The sequence below is a fragment of the Centruroides sculpturatus genome, unplaced genomic scaffold, assembly GCF_000671375.1.
Source record: "Centruroides sculpturatus isolate CEXI.00-Female unplaced genomic scaffold, Cexi_2.0 scaffold622, whole genome shotgun sequence".
NCBI lineage: Eukaryota > Metazoa > Arthropoda > Arachnida > Scorpiones > Buthidae > Centruroides > Centruroides sculpturatus.
The window spans coordinates 303,160-321,070 of NW_019384842.1; the positions used below are offsets into that span (position 1 = coordinate 303,160).

The 17,911-nt window shown below is 30.2% G+C and overlaps 1 protein-coding gene across 1 annotated transcript in view; it reads left to right on the plus strand.

The window, feature by feature from the left end:
• LOC111630332 (piggyBac transposable element-derived protein 4-like) overlaps window positions 1-7,214 on the plus strand; it is a 13,186-nt gene extending 5,972 nt beyond the window's left edge. Inside the window, exons 2-3 of the mRNA XM_023374423.1 lie at window positions 4,601-6,368; window positions 6,456-7,214. Coding sequence (XP_023230191.1) covers window positions 4,609-6,360 — 1,752 coding nt within the window. The 5' untranslated portion in view covers window positions 4,601-4,608 and the 3' untranslated portion in view covers window positions 6,361-6,368; window positions 6,456-7,214. The remainder of the gene's footprint in view (window positions 1-4,600; window positions 6,369-6,455) is intronic.
• The last annotated feature ends 10,697 nt before the right edge of the window (window positions 7,215-17,911 follow it).

Genomic DNA, 17,911 nt, shown 5'->3' on the forward strand with positions numbered 1-17,911 from the left:
TGTTTTCAAGTTAAATGTCTTTGTATTTTTTAATATGTATTCTAGATATGTGTAGTTTGATTTTAATGTATTATGTTTGTAGAATTAATGGTATGCAAGCTGTATGAGATCAAAATATGTTTGGGACTTACGAGTCCCATCAGGCCTGAGGGAATCTTTTTTGTAAATGTTAGAAATTTGTATTTTCTACATTGTGCTTTATAAATTTATGAATTTGTTTAACATTTTTATAGTTAATATACATATAAGACTTATATATATATAAATAGATAATTTTATATAAAAAAAAATTTCATTTGATATTGATACACATCAAAGCCATATACAAAATGCACATTACGTAAAGTTTTCTTGTGTGTAAATGGGAAAAAAATAGCTTTTTACATCTTTACTAATCATAAATTATTAAACCAATAAATTTTATTTTAGTTTTGTCATGCATTTTAATTTTTTTTAATATTTTGACTATTATACAGTAAAAGTTAACAAATACTTAATATATATAATTATGCATTTAATTTGCAAATTTCTATGATAAAAGATCTTTATATAAAACAAAAATATTTTATTTTCGAAATATTAAACAAATGTCCAAATGTCCTTTCCATATTCTTAGATTATGTCGGTTGTCGACGGAGCATTATATCTACACAAGCAGCTTTAGACACCTTAACCGTATTTGTGCTTCTAGTCAGTGGTGGATGTCTTCTCTTTAGTGGAGAATATGATAATGGACCTAGGTTCTGTTCTATCCCAGCCATGATCAAAAATAACCTTATAACTATCAACAAATGAATCTGAAATAACCTCAAATTTATTAATAAATGATTTTTTTGTTCATACTTTAAAAGCTCCAATGTAATTCACGCCAGCATGGTTGAAAGTCTGAAGCGTCATTCAAATTTATATTGTACTTAAATTTGTAATCTTAAAATTATTCCACATACTTATATTAAATGAATGATGAACAAATAAGTTTTTCATAACTAATATTTCAAAAAATTTTAATAGAAACAAAGACTTTAATGAAAACATATTTATTTTACATCTCAAATCTGTTGAAAATATAATAAGCAGTAAAAACTAATTTATTTTATCATCAGATATATTCTATTTATTTGTATAATTAAATTAACCATCAAAAAGAATAAATTTTTGAATACACTGCTGTTACATGTAAATTATCAATCAATGAAAACTTTATTTGCCCTGTTGCAAGGGGTTGTACATAATTTAATTAGATATTTACAAATTATTGGAACATTTTAAAATTTTAGCAAATTTGTACAATTATTATACAAAGGTTTACATGTCAATCTGTCATTGACATTAACAATTAGTATTTATGCAACAATAGTCAAGATTTACAATATTAGTATATATTGAATTTGTCTTAAATTTTCTGAGTTTTTACAATCTTACTGAAGAAATTATGCATATTATAAAGGTCTTTTTTGTTCAGGTTATTTAAGTCATTTCTCAAATTGTGGGATGAATTACATTGAAGTATTTTCGTGATATTAAATGAGTCTCATATATTTTCAAGTCTGACAATTCAGTAATAGATGATGGATCGATAAGTCGTCAATTTTACACATGGCCATTGTTTATCTGAAAGATCAATGTAGGTGTTACTAATGTAGAGGGAATATTTATTGAGATGTATTTGAGCTATTAGTCTTTTTACATTAAGTTTATTTGTTTATTCATATAAGGGTGAGAAGATGGGATTTTTAGAATATTTGGATACCAAGGATGATAATTACTATGGTTTAGGGTGGTTTGGTCCATATGTATAGAGTGAGAAATAGCAGTTTCCATTAGCAAGATATAATCATATTTGCAGTCTTGGATATTATCTTGAAACAGTAGATTTGATACTCCAAATGAGTTAATTAATATATTATTTAACTTAGTTCGCCAAAGATTCTTTGCTGATGATTTTTTGCTATGTTTGATTAGCTCTTGATGTATAAAATCACTTTTAAATTTTAAATGGTAGTAAAAGAGGAAAAAGCTGATGCAACTAGTTTCATGACATGTTGCATATCCTGGAACAGTTCTCTCTAAGTGAAGTAATTTGCAGAGGAAGTATGTATGAAAGTTTTCTACTTTATTTAAATAGTTGAGACTCCAGATTGAGCTAGCATAACAGATGATAGGATTGGTTATCGTATTGTAAAATTTCATACAAATAAGCAGATTTGAAGTTTTTAAAGTCGCACAAAAATAACATAGGCGACCATTACAATAATCAATTGACAGTATTTGTTTCCAAATATAGGTTTGCTAGTTATAAGTAGAAGCAGAATGTAATTATATATAGTCATCAAAACAGGATGCTTTATAAAACGATTTGCATGTGATCCATGTTTCAATTATACCTATTATATGTGGATTATATTTTAGTTGGAATAAATTCAATGATGATAATTTGTTTTTTAGACTTTGACTGTTCCAATTTATGACTGGAATTGTTTGTGATTTTTGATAACATTTTTCTGATGAAGTTGTGATGATTTAGTTTTAAGGCTCTGACAGTTCCAGTTCATAGCCACAAGTGGCTGATTATTTATAGTAGATTTTCCTTGTTGGACTTTGTTTTGTTTCACTGTATATCATCTTGCAGTCACCTTTGACAAAGAAAAAGGGAGAACAGTCTCAATGTAAACTTACTTTTCTAAATCAACACTATACTTCAGTCTATCACTGCACTTAAAAGACAACACTAATTAAATAGTGTTGTCTTTTAATTTCATAAAAAATTGGTAATAATCGTTTGTCTAAGCCTTGATTCTTTTCTTAAAAATCTGGTGAGATTTGCATCTCTTTCCAATCATCCATGAGATTTTGTTGTTTCATTTTTATAAATTTCCTGAAAATTTGATCTCGGATCTGATAAATTAAAACATAATTTATTCGAATCTAATTATTTATCATATTATCCAGTAAGTATATTATATAACTGCAAAAAAATAGAAACATTTATAAAAAGTAGTTTAAACATATTTAAATGCAATTAATGATGGAAATTTGATATTAAATTAATGTTAAATAAGTAGTCAATGTTTGTGATTAACATAGAAGACTATCTGAATAGATTTATCTAGATATAAAAAGAGAATTTTTTTTTATTCAATATTTTATCACTTAAAACGGATGCATAAAAATACTTTTTACATTTAAAATTATGTTTAAAACATTTGTTTTTATTTATATTTGTAATGTAACTATGATATAATTCTACTTTTGTCTTCATTTTTATTGAAGATAAGTCAAGATAAAATATGGACCATTTATTTTGAAAGTAGTGGTTCAGGTCCATTTTTGAAGAAAATGGAGAAATTGCATAATTTACATATAATTTAATGTAAACTTTTTATTTATAAACAATTCACTTAGTATTTTATAATAACGATATGCTTTCATCAATTAAAAATTTGTGAGTAAAGGACATTGTATAACAATTGATTATGAAAGTCCTATAAGTCCGTTTACAATAAAAAAAATATATATATTGGTTTAGTAAAATTCACATAAAAGTCTTTATGCAATCAACTTACATATTTCTAAAATCATAGAAACATTGCCAAATTTAATAGACTTTATTTGTATTTTTAAATCAACTGAAATGCAATCTTTCAATATTTCGAAAGAAAAATAAATAAACAAACTCATACCACTTTCAAAATAAACAGTCCATATGTTTGATGAGGCTTTGCAAAAGTGCACTGTATACTATTTTATATAAAACATCGATAGTGGACACAGAATTTAAGACGTTACATTTATCACCTACCAGTTGCTAGCAAAACTAATCTGCATGTTAAAGGTTTTCTTGGATCATTTTGATTTACATTTCAGGGAAGACTGCCAAAATTTGAAACAATTGCCCTGGCAACTTTGTATAATGATGCCAGACCTATTACATACAAAAAATATAAGGATACGGAGCAGTTATTACCTGATATACCTCCTGTGCATCATGAATATTTCAAAACACAGACACATAAAGAGCGTAAATAAATAATAGCAATATCTTATGTTAAGATTGACTAATTATGAAAATGGTGTAAGTTCATTTACAGCCTATAAATATATATTATTTTAGTTAAATTTGCCTAAAAGAAATTTATATAATCAAATTACATATTGATAACTTAGTAGAAACATTGCCAGACTTGACATAACTAATTTATATTTTTGAATTGACTAATATGCTAACCTTTCATGTTCTCAAAACAACAATAAATGGACTTACACCACTTTCAAAATAAACAATCCATATATTACAGTACATGTATTAAATTTTATCATATTTTGTAGATGTGTATTATAAATTTCTATTTATAAATATTACAAATATAAATTGATAATCAAATGCAGTAAACAATATTAAAACAATTTAATAGTTAAATTGTTTTGATAAAATATGCAATTTAATTTTCTACAATATTATAGAAATAATATAGACTTGTTTATATTTAATATTCTAGTCTTAATTTTTTTTATTACTACAGTATTATTATTTTCATTTTCTTAATTTTTTCTTCTTTACTCTTATTCTCAATTGTAACATGTATCTTTTATTTCAAATTAGATTTCCAAATGTCTTCAACAAGAAGAATTAGAGATACGGAACTGCCAACCTACTTTGATGAGTTGTCAGACTCAGACATTGAGTCTGACAGTGACAGTCAAAGTAGTTTTAAGATTTCGGAATACGAGAATTCTTATTCTGATTATGACTCAGAAGATGCCGAGGAGCTTTCAACCATAGCTGTAGCCTCCACACCATCTGCTGGACCATCCACATCATCTGCTGGACCCTCCTCTCTTCAGCTTTCTGATGACGAGTTGGAAGATGAGGTGTATCTTGAGGTTCTGCCACCAGAACAATCTCTACCCACTCCTTTCCCTTTCAAAGAACTATGTGGCCCCAAACACATGCCTCCTTCTGATTCTCATCCTGTAGAATATTTTAACCTTTTTTTCACTTTTACCTTACTTTCTCTTATGGTGACGGAAACTAATAGGTATGCCAAGCAAGTCATAAATGGCATGGGGAAGAATGTTCCCAAATATCTGAAGACATGGAAACCAGTCACTATTAAAGATATAAAGGGGTTTTTGGCTATTGTTTTTGCAATGGGAATTGACAAAAGACCTAAAATATCGGATTACTGGTGCAATCGTCCTCCGTACGTATCTACGTGGTATGCGGAAATTTGTAGTAGGGACCGCTATTATCACTTGCTTCGATTCTTCCATCTCGTAGATAGTAGTAAGTTGCCTGGCCCAGGGAAATTAGGTTATAATGCCTCTGCAAGGTATCAACCTTTGGAGGATCACGCGAACAGGGTGTTCAGACATCACTATACCCCACACCAACAAATATGCGTCGATGAATCACTAGTAGGTACCAAGTGCCATAATCCGAACATTCAGTATCTTCCCGAGAAAAAACATCACAAGTGGGGAATCAAACTTTGGATGTTGTGCGATTCTGTTTCACACTATTGCCTGGGCTTCTTCACTTACAAAGGGGCCAAGACCCAGGCAGAGAAGTACAGTATCTCAAAGTTTGGTTTGGGATATACTGTTGTCAGGAAGCTAATGACACTTGGGAACTACAATAACAAGGGTTATCATGTGTTCATCGACAATTATTTTACGTCGGTACCCCTTGTTCGTGACCTATATTCCGATGGGACTTACTGCACTGGAACAGTGCGAGCAGTCAGAAAACAATTACCTCTTGGCTTCAAAGAGAGATTCACTGTAGGCCAGATCTCATATTTCAGATCTGGCCCCATATTGGCTTGTGCGTTCAGGGAACGTGAAAATATTCCACAACCTGTTTATCTTTTATCCAGCTACGCAAGGGCACACAACATCCAAATTGTTAAACACAGGGTGGAGAAAGTAAAGCCACAAGTAGTTTTATCATATAACAAATTTATGGGGGGAGTCGATACGCATGATATGATGCTATATACGTATTTGGATGAAAGACGGAGCAGGAAATGTTGGAAGAAGGTAGCTTTCAATATCATGGCCAGGATGATGTTGAATGCATACATTCTTTATAAAGAAAAGTCTGGAAGCCGGATGACCCACCAACGTTTCATCCAAGAGGTAATTGAAAGCCTGAAGAAAGAATCAAAGGAGGAGACCAAACCTATATCCCACACACCCCCAGATCCCAGAGGACCATCAGGACTCCGAAAATTGCCTGGTAGGCACCAATACCGCTGTGTCGTGTGCAGCACTCCAAGTCAAAAAAGAACATCGACAAGAGTGTGCACAAGATGCGGGAAAGGACTTCATGCGGATTGCCTCATCAGACATCAGTGCTAGCATTAAAGGTATATGAAATATAATTAATATAATTTTGTTATAGTTTTATATGCATGATTTTTGCAAAACGTACAAAATGATATTGTCTCTTACAGTTCTGGTCCTGATTTCTGTTTCCATCTTCTCAAAAATATAAAGTTACTTAGGCAAGGATTTTAGACTCCTTCATTTCCATCAGGTGATCATGTTGTGATGACTACATTCCCATTCAAAGGAACTCTCTCTGTTATGATAGTAATTGCAACAATGTATCCAAATCTATGTCAATATCTCAAGGAAAAAAATGTGTGCTGGTCCAGTCGTGGAAATTTATAATAAAGAAGAAATTTTCTTCTTTGCTCCTTTAGCTAAGCAAGATGAATTTTACATTTCAGAAGCTTTAGAAGAAACCCCATCTAACCAAGTTTAATCAGACTCAGATATATCAAAAATAACAGAAATAGAAGAAAACATTTCAGATAAGAGAGACAGTATCACTTCCTTAGATTTTTATGGGATTTACTAGTTATTTCCCTCAATATTGTGAGCATTTAAATATGCTATATTATGTGATATTTAAAATTGGAGATTTTTTTATAGCATGATCCCATGTTACTTTCTCACTGTTACATTTATGCAAAAAGATGTAGAATCACTTCAAGAGAATGATACGCATGATCAGAATTAATTTTGGAAAGTATTGCAATCTGCCAGGCAATTTATGATTCCTATGAAATTTTGGTGAAATTTTCGAGGTTCTACAGTAGAACCTCGAAAACTCGGCTCTCGATAACCCGGCCACACCCTGGCAGGGCAAAAAAATCCTTAGTTAATTAATTTTCATTATAGACAGCTTTATAAAAGTATAAAAGCTCTCATAAAGTATTTTTCTGAGGTCTGTCTTATCAGGTAAATTACTGTACGCAGTGTATTCATTAATTTTCATTTTCATGTAGTAAAGGCTCTATGCCTTCATAAAGTACGTACTTTTCCTTTGTTTAAGGGTATTTGGGCAGTTTATTCTCTGTTGTATTCTCAAGCAAACAATACATACAAGTACAGTACAGTATTTTCTGAGGAAACACGCATACTTATCTTTTTTTAACCCCGTTCCCGATAACCCGGCATTTTCTCAAACTCGGCCACCCTTCGGTCCACATTAGGCCGAGTTTTCGAGGTTCTACTGTACTTATTTTTTTTTTATGTAGTAAATTTATTTAAAGTTATATTCAAAAGATATATATTCTCCCATTATATGATGGAAATAACAATATAGATTTTCTTTATAATACTGATAAATTGTTAAGTCGTTATCAAAAGTATTATCTAAGATTATTATTCTAATATCTCAAAAAGTGCACTTTCATATAATGTACAGTACATATATATGTAAATTCTTTGTGTAATTAAGAATAATCTTTGTTTTGTAATATTTTCTTGCATTTAAAAGTTTGTAATTTCCTTAATGTCAACCATTAAATTTTCTTGCAGAGATCCTCACATTTAGAAAAATTTTAGTAAGAAATGCAAATTGAGACTCTGCAGGCCAGAGTATATTTGCAATTTTAGTAACTGTTTATTTATATAATTTTAAAATTAAATATTTTTAGTTAATTTTAGTTCAATCAGTATTTGAATTTTTAATATATAATACAGTCGACCCCCCTATAACACTGTTGATAATTCCATTTTATATGAATTCAATGTTGTACGAGTCACTTAGATTTTACAAATACGTGTGCCAGGCTGTGAACGGCTCACATATTTGTAAAATCTAAGTGACTCGTACAACACGGAATTCATATAAAACTGAATTATCAACAGTGTTATAGGGGGTCGACTGTATTTTATTCTTCCTGTGTAAATTTCAGTATTTGTTTTCATAATGAAGATTGTGTAATGTTACGAATAATTTAAATAAGTAATTGTTGTAAATCTAATAGCATAATTCATCTCTCTGACGTCACAGGCTCTAAATTAAGCAATGGAACTGTAATGTGCATTACTGATGTCATTCAGTAAAAATAGTTGTGAATACGGTAATGTATAGTCAGTGATGTATGATGATTCAGAGCCGTAACTAGCCATTCCTGTGCCCTGTGCAAGAATTTGCATTTAGGCCCCTTAATTTATTTGGTTTGGAAAAATAATAAAACAAATATATTACAATAGATTTTTAATAAGATTTATTTTAATTGAACTTTTCTGGCTTTCATTTCAGCAAATTCATTAATTACATGATCATAATTAGTATTTTTAATGATAATGTATTCTATTGAAATAATAGAAATATTGGACAATCGTTCTTGCCCGATATTTAATCTTAATAAATTTTTTATTAATTTTAACTTGCTAAAACTTCTCTCGCACGAAGCAATAGAAACGGGAAGAGTTAGAAATATTCGAAGAACGACATTGATATTTGGGTAAGACTCAACTAAACCAAAATCACGAAGAGCCTGTAGAATATTAAGCGAAAACGCAGTTTCTATATTTTGTATAAGAGTCGTTACTTCAAACTTAAAACTTTCAATTTCACTTGTGAATTCGTACTTTTTTAAATCTTTGCTATATTTAACAGCGAGATCTGCAGCTGATTTTTTTTAAATCAGCAACACTCATGTATTATAAAGAAGAGCCATAGAGAAAGCAAAAATTAGCCTTTTTCCAGTATCATATTAAAGACCTCGGGGGCCCCTTCGAGGCCGCATAGTTCGCTTACCGCCGTTGAGGTATACAACACATATGGGTACTAATATAAAGCAAAAAGTTATGTCAGAATTTCTGCACGCCTTTTACAACCTCGAGACTAAGATTTTATTCGAGAGTTACCACGTTATCTATTTAGCAATTAAAAAAATCCCCGGGCAGATTTATTTTTATTACAAAATGTTATCTTTACAGATTTCTAGCTCTGCACACTGTAGAAAAATCTAGAAATACAGTTTTATATATCGTAATAATATTAGTCGTCGCCAGAGAGCTCTATAAAGTAGAGAAATATCTATAAATTTGAAAACTATAAACATAAATTTAAATTTCTCAAAAAATAAATAAACAAAATTTCAAAAGTCGGTACTTTTGGCTGATTTGTCTGCTGTCTCCGCTATCTCACTACGTCCCTCTAAAAGTCGCCACGGTTGGGAACACTGGTGAGCAGACATCTAGGGTCTAAATAAGGCAAAATGTAATCGCCAATAAAAAGGAGGAAAAATTCAAGATTTAAAACTAAAATTTCTTGTAAACAGCAGTTTGGGCCCCCTTCCAAATGGGCCCTGTGCGAATGCACCTGTTGCACCTGCCTAGTTACGGCTCTGTGATGATTTAACATTAAACTATATGTAAATTATAAATATCACTTTAATCCTTGGTTGTTCAGGTATTTAACTAATGTAGAATTATGTATTTCGTTTAAAGTTTGCCTTAAAGCAACAAAATAGCAATAGAAATATTTGTATACCTGTATTTTGTTGGTTATTTGCATTTGCTTCCATAAGAATTCCACAATGTGAAAAGTATTCATATTAAACTTTTAATTTTTTTAATAATTATTTGTTAATAAAGTAAATTTTTTAAAATTTTATTTGTTTTTGTACAAATTATTTGCTGTTCATTGTGGCTGTAATGTTCTAAATTTTATTCAATTTTGTTGATTTATCTACAAAATAGGAAAGAAAGTAACAATGTTAGCAAATCTCATTTAAGTTTTTTACATTTAAACAAACAAAAGTGTTTTTAAAGGAAACAAAATACATACATATATCTAATTAATATACATAGCAAATTAATTAGATGTTTCATAATACCATTATTTTTTTGTCTAAAAATATAACATTTAATTAATAAATTTTTTAAACCTTGATATTTTAAACTAAAGATTTGTAAATTAAAACAATTTGGGATATAAAACAATTCTCGCGATTTTTAAGCGAGATTGCGGTTTAAAAAAACCTAAAATTAGCATAAAACAAACAAAATATTCTGGCTGATATACAGATCTTTAATCTATCTGGTAGGCTAAAAGGGGCACCATTTAGAGCTTTGTCCCTATTTTTCTTTATAAGAAATTCGTTTAACATTACCTGTCAATAAGTTACTTGGAATTTCTCGAAAAAAAAGCATGTAAACAATTGGAAAATTGATTATTTTATTTCAAATTCAATTTTAGTAAACCGATAAGAGAGAATGTAAGGCAATGTATTTCAGATAAGTGATGGAAGACTCAGCCATTGCATCAACATTTTGTAGACAAAATTCATTAGTGATTAAAGATGAATGACAATAAATATTGTGTAAATAAACGTGTTCATATAAACATGGATTTGAATTTGGTATAAGTAAATAGTTGAGAATATAAAATAACTTACTAATAAAATAAGAAATCCCTTTTAAAATATTTATCACTATTAAGTGAAATTACCAATATATGAAACTCATTATTCTCTTGTTTGTAGAGTACACAGAAAATCCTGTTTAAAATTGACAGCATTAATTTTAGTTAAAGTAATCATTTTTAAACGATTAAAAACCTACATATTATTTGGTAAAATGTGTGACTAAATATCCAGATTGCAATACGTGTTGATTTGTTGGCTGAATGATGTCAACCTACTGAAATTGGAAATGTTGATCAATTAGCCTAAACTTTGTATTGTTGTTGTGAGAGTGAACAAACATTATTTCTAAATGTTGATAAAAGGCACTTATTTATAATCTCACTAGCTCTTGTGTGTATTGACATTAATGTTAAAATTATTGCGAAATTTTCAATTAAACTAAATTATGTGATATAAAATATTTTAATGTTGAACCAGTTTTAAACATCAACAAGTAACTTTTATCTGTTTTGTATTTCAATAAAGCTTTTTTTGTACATTTACTATAATAATAAAATAATCAAGAATAATAAATGTAAATTGCAAATTAAGTTTTTTTTTACATTCTCTATTAGACAATACAGTATTTTTAACCTTACAGAAACTTGTATTTAATCTTTTATATATATATATATACTACAACAGAATATGCTAAGTGGAAATGCAGATTAGTTAACAATTTTATATATTTTTTCACCTAAACATAATTCATAGTTTTTAATGCATAATTGTTAAAACATTTTAAATAATAAGTTAATATTTTCTACAGATTCTCTAATCCATTGGTTTGCTTTTCAAATCAAATCCTGTGGAAACTTAAATATAGACACTGAATATGACATTACTTTATATTTTCCTAGCAACCAGGTATACAACACAAACATAAAATAGCTTACTATGAAAACATTACAGTACAAATGCAACATTACTTTTTCCTGGTACTTATATTGATAAACAATTTCCATGATGAAATGTATGGAAATTCTTATTTAAAACATATATAATTATTATATTCAAAGGAATTTAAATACAGTATTATTATTGTTAAATAATTTATACAAGAATTCTATACTTTTAATTTAAAAAATGGTCATACAAATTTGATTAAATATATTTACAGATATATCTATTATGGAACTGGATACATGAAATTTCTATAAATTTGAAGTGTTGTTTCTTAACACAGATTTTGAACTGACATTCAAAAGCAGTCTTGTCTATTGACAGAAAGAACTGTCAATCCTAGTAAAGAATTAAATATTTTTTTTTTCTGTAGAGAGTAATCTATGGAGAATATTCTTTATTCAAAATTGTTCAATAACTTTCATATTTAAACTTTATAATTTGTTAAGCAAGATTTGTGAAAATTTCTTTCAGAGGTATACAAAACTATATTTTATTGTTTCATCTATATTAAATGAATATGACAAATTCAAAAAATATTCTGACTTGACTCAATTATAAATTTCATCCTTTCTCGAACTTTTTATCAATAATTATAAAGTATAAATTTTCTGTTATTCATTATCAGTTCACGTATATTTAAATTTAAAACACTAATCACAATATTAAAATTATCTGTTGTGTATGATTTGGTTTAGAGGTGTATAAAGACCAATTATGAATTAATTAAAATATCTATAACCTTGAGGCAAATAATAGTAAGGGCTTATCACACCAATGATAATGGGCACAAACGCTCAAGAATCAAAGTAAAACATTTAATAAAACAAAAAGGGGTGTACAATAAGATGATTACATAAGTATAAAAAACCATAAAAATCCAAAATGCAACGGTGTGATAAGCCCTTACTATTATCTGCCTCATGGTTATCGACATTTTAATTAATTTAATTATAGAGCTAAAAGCAATTTCTGTAATAGTCAAGTATGAAGTTAAAATTCGTTCAAAAAAATAAATAACTTAGTAATTTATTAAGTAAACTAAACCATTCTTAAATTACAGTCGACCCCCCATAACACTGTTGATAATTCCGTTTTATATGAATTCCATGTTGTACGAGTCACTTAGATTTTACAAATATATGTGCCGGCTGTATATGGCTCACGTATTTGTAAAATCTAAGTGACTCGTACAACATGGAATTCATACAAAACAGAATTATCAACAGTGTTATGGGGGGTAGAATGTATTCCTATAAATTTAAGAAAACGTGCATGCTAATTATACAGTAGACCCCCTATAGCGCGGTAGATACGTTCCTCGTTACATGAATTTCGCATTGTAGGAATCCTTAAATACATGAGCCAATAGCAGCCCGACACGTGTGAAGTTTACGGACTACGGCTGTTTGAAAGATTTTCTTCCATAAAATTAATCGATTCTGGACTAATTCGACTTAACATTTCCAAAATACGTATAATTTTTTGGGAATAATCCGTATAAACTACGCTATAAACAAAAAATTGTAGGATTACTTACCGAGTGTGCACCGTTCGACATCGCCGTTGCTCAAGCTTGTTTTCGTCGCGGAGCATCGCACCAAACTGCGGCCGCATTTTCTGATAAGTTATTTTTCTGCGAAAACTTCGTTGAACTTTGGAGACATCATTAATATAAATAATTTTAATGGCCGTTGAATAAGAAATGTTTCTTTCACAAGAAATGCATAAAATTACAGTGCTGTATTAGACTTACGGTACCTAATTTACATACTGTACAGACGATAGTAAACTCAACTTACTCGCCTAAACTCTCCGTAGCGTGGCGCTGGACGGCGGAAAGTATATATATAATTATAATAAAGTTACAATAAATTAAGTTAATATATAATTATATGTAGAGTACCTAATTTATATATAATACTGTACAGACGATAGTAAACTCAACTTACCCGCCTAAACTCTCCGTAGCGTGGCGCTGGACGATGGAAAGTAGTTCGGCTGCTCGTCCGCGATGACGTTTTACTGCGCTTTACGAGTCCCTTTTAGCGTCTTTATACGAATACCGTCGCAATTTTTTGCCGCGTTATAGGAATCTACGTTATAGGAACCCGCGTTATAGGAGTCTACTGTACTATATTTTCACTTTATACTCACTCAATATTACAACTAAAAAAGAAATAATCGATTTTTTAAGCAAATAAAGTTAATTTTAAAAATTTTCATATAAAATATATCATAAAATTATTTAATGCTCAGAATTCAATATCTCCATATTCAACTGTTTATGAAGAAGAAGCGCCCATTTTCCTTTCAATTCAGCGCGCCATCTAAAGGAAAAAGTTTATTTACATACCGTATTTAAGTTTTTTTTTTTTTTTTCAATTTTTAAAATTATTTAAAATATTTACCTTTAATTTTATTTTATTAAGTTTTAATTAATATTAATTTAAAAATATAACACACAAATTTTTCTATATTTAATTATAATACGCTTATTAATTAATAATTAAGATTTAAAATCCATTAAGGAAATTATATAAGCCTGGCAACTTTGAGATAATTTTGGTGTAAATCTTGAATTCCGATTTTTCCTGATCTTTGATCACTTATTTTTACGAAAATAGAAAAGAAATCGATAATTTTTGTACAAAAAATTCAGTAAATAAATTTTTTCCTTAAAGTGGAGTTTTTCGTGTTGAATTTACTAACGGTGTACACATACACACGAGAAATGTAGAACGATTCGATGTTTACATAAATAAAGTATTTACAGTATATCAACCGAACAGTTAAAATAGATATATTTTTAAATTTAAATAATTAATAGAACAAGAAATATTTCACTTAAAACTGTGTGTTTCATGAAAATAATAATTTGATATAATTATATGTTTTAAGGGACCCCAACTGAGTAAATAAAACCACAGAACACTGATACTGTAATTGGTCGCGGGTTCGTGCACTATCAATATGCTGACCACGTGAAGTATTTCGGATTTTCTTTATACGAAATAAACGCCAACACATACACGGAATCTTTTCCCGATATTTTGAGTTTAGAAGATCTCAAAATGTGGAAATTTGCAATGGGAGAGAAAAATATGATCCTTTGCCTTCTTGGGATCTTTCAGGCTCTCACTCCACCAGTCGAGCATAGAGCGTTGGCAGCAGTGTTCGATTCTTATCGATATTCAATTACGAACCTTTTACAGGACAATGGAGCCGGCGGCAAGGATGTATGTAGGGGCACAACGAGGAGGTAAAGCTAGTAGGATTTGGGTTTTAGTCCAGCGATGTGGTTATCTCTTTGGACTCATCGTCCGCAACAGGCAGTACAGTAAGGTGGCGTCATAAGCTGCGAAATCAAAATACAATTGAACCATTCAATAATTAAAAATAATTATGCAACGCTTTTCTATATTGGTCTATGTTATTCCGATATTGATGTATACGATTTATGATTTATCGCACGCCTCTGCCTAAGCGCTTTCGGTACCTTTTGATTTCGGTTTCTGGTCCAGGTGTATCGTTGGCGAGCGCTTGCCGAAAGACTTTTGATCTGATAGCGCGAAACTATTATTTTTATTTGTAATATACCACGCGGCCGCTCCTAAAAGCAATTATCACAAAAGACAATTGCACGTGTTACGTGTTGATAGTTCTGCTATGAGCTTACAATTATTGACAACATTTGATTTTAATATTAGTTTATCTCGAGAAGTGACAAGTGGTCATGCTGTGTTTAAATCAGCAAATCAGATACAGTGAAAACTGTTTAGGCGACCACCTGCATTCGACGGGAACCTGTCAAAACGGGAAAAAATTTCTGGCACCGAATAGTTTATCCATAGAGTCTTCGTATAAGTTACCTGTATTAAACGACCACCTTTGTAACGCGACCGCGGGCATCGATCTTTGGTCCGAAACAACATACAACAATGGTAGGTAGTTGTTTGTGGATTCGCGCTTCGCCAATGTGGAGTTTTCCGGGTTTACTTCATGACTGTAGCACCCAAATAGACCAGTTGACCAAAACAGTCTTCCCGGGAGGCATTACTCCGAAAGATGGTCCACGTGTCGCCTTACGGAAACCACATAAACCAAACTAAACTAAGCCAATATCTCAATGCGGACTCTGGGCGTAATAAACGCCGCAGAATATTTTCAAGAATGAAAATTTTCCGGAAAATTGTTGGGCATTAACCCGCGCAATATTAATCCGTTGGAAAAATTGTTCTATTATTACTACGTAGTTCGGAAAATTTACATTTAATAATACGAATAATAAAACAGGCCTATTGTGTACAAAAATTCTGCACTTTGGCACATAAAACAATATTAGGTAGGGATTAATGGACTTTTTAATGTTAGGAAACGCAAAATTTTGCATTGTTTTTTTTTTCAATATTTTCTGAAAAATTATTTAAGAAATGTACAATTTTGTCTTTTCTTTATTGAAATTATTTTGGGGATAATCCGTTCGGATGTGTGAGTCCCTGTCAATCACCAACCGCATTGTGGGCATGGCCGAACTCATAACGGACCAGCTAAATGAGGCCCTCTTAATGCCCGTAGGGCGAAAAGAGTAAATAAAAAAATCACTTTTTCCATAAATATTTTTTCTTCTTGATAAAAACGTGTAAATTTTTATAATATTTTAAAAAGCAAAGATGGTCAATACTTCGATCACTCAATTTGATTCTTATTTTACTAAAGAAAAGTCCTGCTACCGAGAATGCCCTGTTTGATTCAATTGATGTGGGTGGAATCGTCTTTAATGCATTTAAGAGAAGATGGATGTTATGTGTTTTTTTACCCAAAGCCTGGAAGATTTCTAGTTCCTTTTCTAGATGCATTGCAGTATTTCTTTTTTTTTTGTCTAGTATTCTAGTAAATGTCTACCTTGGCTGCTTTAATAGTAGCATTAAGCAAGCTTAAAGCCCGATAATTTGGCAGTTCGTTTGGCTGTAATAATTGGGTTTATGAACAAAAACTTCATACAGTATGACCCCGCTTAACATGGGGATGTGTTCCTAGACAACAAAACACTAAACGAAACAGCATTAAACAATGTCATTTTAACATAGAGTAGATAGGGATAGGGAAACACATGACCAAAAATAAACAAATTTTACTTTAAGTTATTTTTGTATTAATTTTTATAATAATATATGTTAAATAACACATAAACATATGCACTCAAAAATGTAAAGTTCATTTTTTGTGATGAAGATCCTGACTTTTCTGAAATTTTTGTTTTTTGTGATAAAGTCCTATAGTTTCGTTTGTCGCTGTTTTCTTTTTTTAAGCAAATGTCGGTAGCGGAAGATCGCATCCAAAATGCTTCGTTTTGCTTTTGCACTCCTTTCAAAATCTGGATTATTCAGTACAATTTGATCAATGATTTTGGTTATCTTACCAAACTTTTTTACTAAGGAAATCTGTAGAGAAATTTTTTGGGTTCTTCATTTTCAGAATCTTTATTTTCTAGTTTCACATGAATTCCATGTTCTGCCACTTCTTGAAGGTTGTCATTGGTAAGGCTCTCGCCAGAAACCTGCTGTAACTCCTCAATATCCTGTTTGTCTATATTGATTAGGTTGAGTTTGGTCACCTTAACGATACACTGATAGACTCTTCTCGTTGAGAATTCTTGGATACCTTTAGCCATAACTTCTTCCACACTTTTGTGCATTTATCAGTTAATTCTTGCCAAGTGAAGTCGATATTTCCTATGCCATCCGTGATGTTATATTTTTTCCAAAATTGCACAAAATTGCACCAAACAAACATAGATTTAAAGAAAGTACACCTTTTTGCCATTTTTTGCTGATTGGTTCATGTTTGAAAATAATCGTATTATATATGAATCAGTGAAATGCTGCAATAATTTAAATCAGTGTAAATTTTGCGCTTTTTTAGGCTTCGAGCAGACCGTGTTATATCAAATCAGTATTAAGTAGGGTCTTATTGTACTTGCTTACTTCCTACTCAATATCCTAGNTCACTCAAAAAAAAAATCCTCGAGGTTCTTTGACCCATCCGAATATGATTACTGATTCTCCGAACGGTATGTTGTAATCATGGTTACTAAATTATAATTGGTTACTTGACTGTCTAGTAACCACGGCTGTAATTCGTTATCAATTTTATAAATTTAATTGCATTTTTTTAAAGTAGTTAAATTTATAAATAAATAAAATAAATCTATTTTAATTTTCTTTTCAAAATTTTAAATACTTTTTTAAAACATCCATTACAAAATAATTTATTTATAAATAAATTTAAAT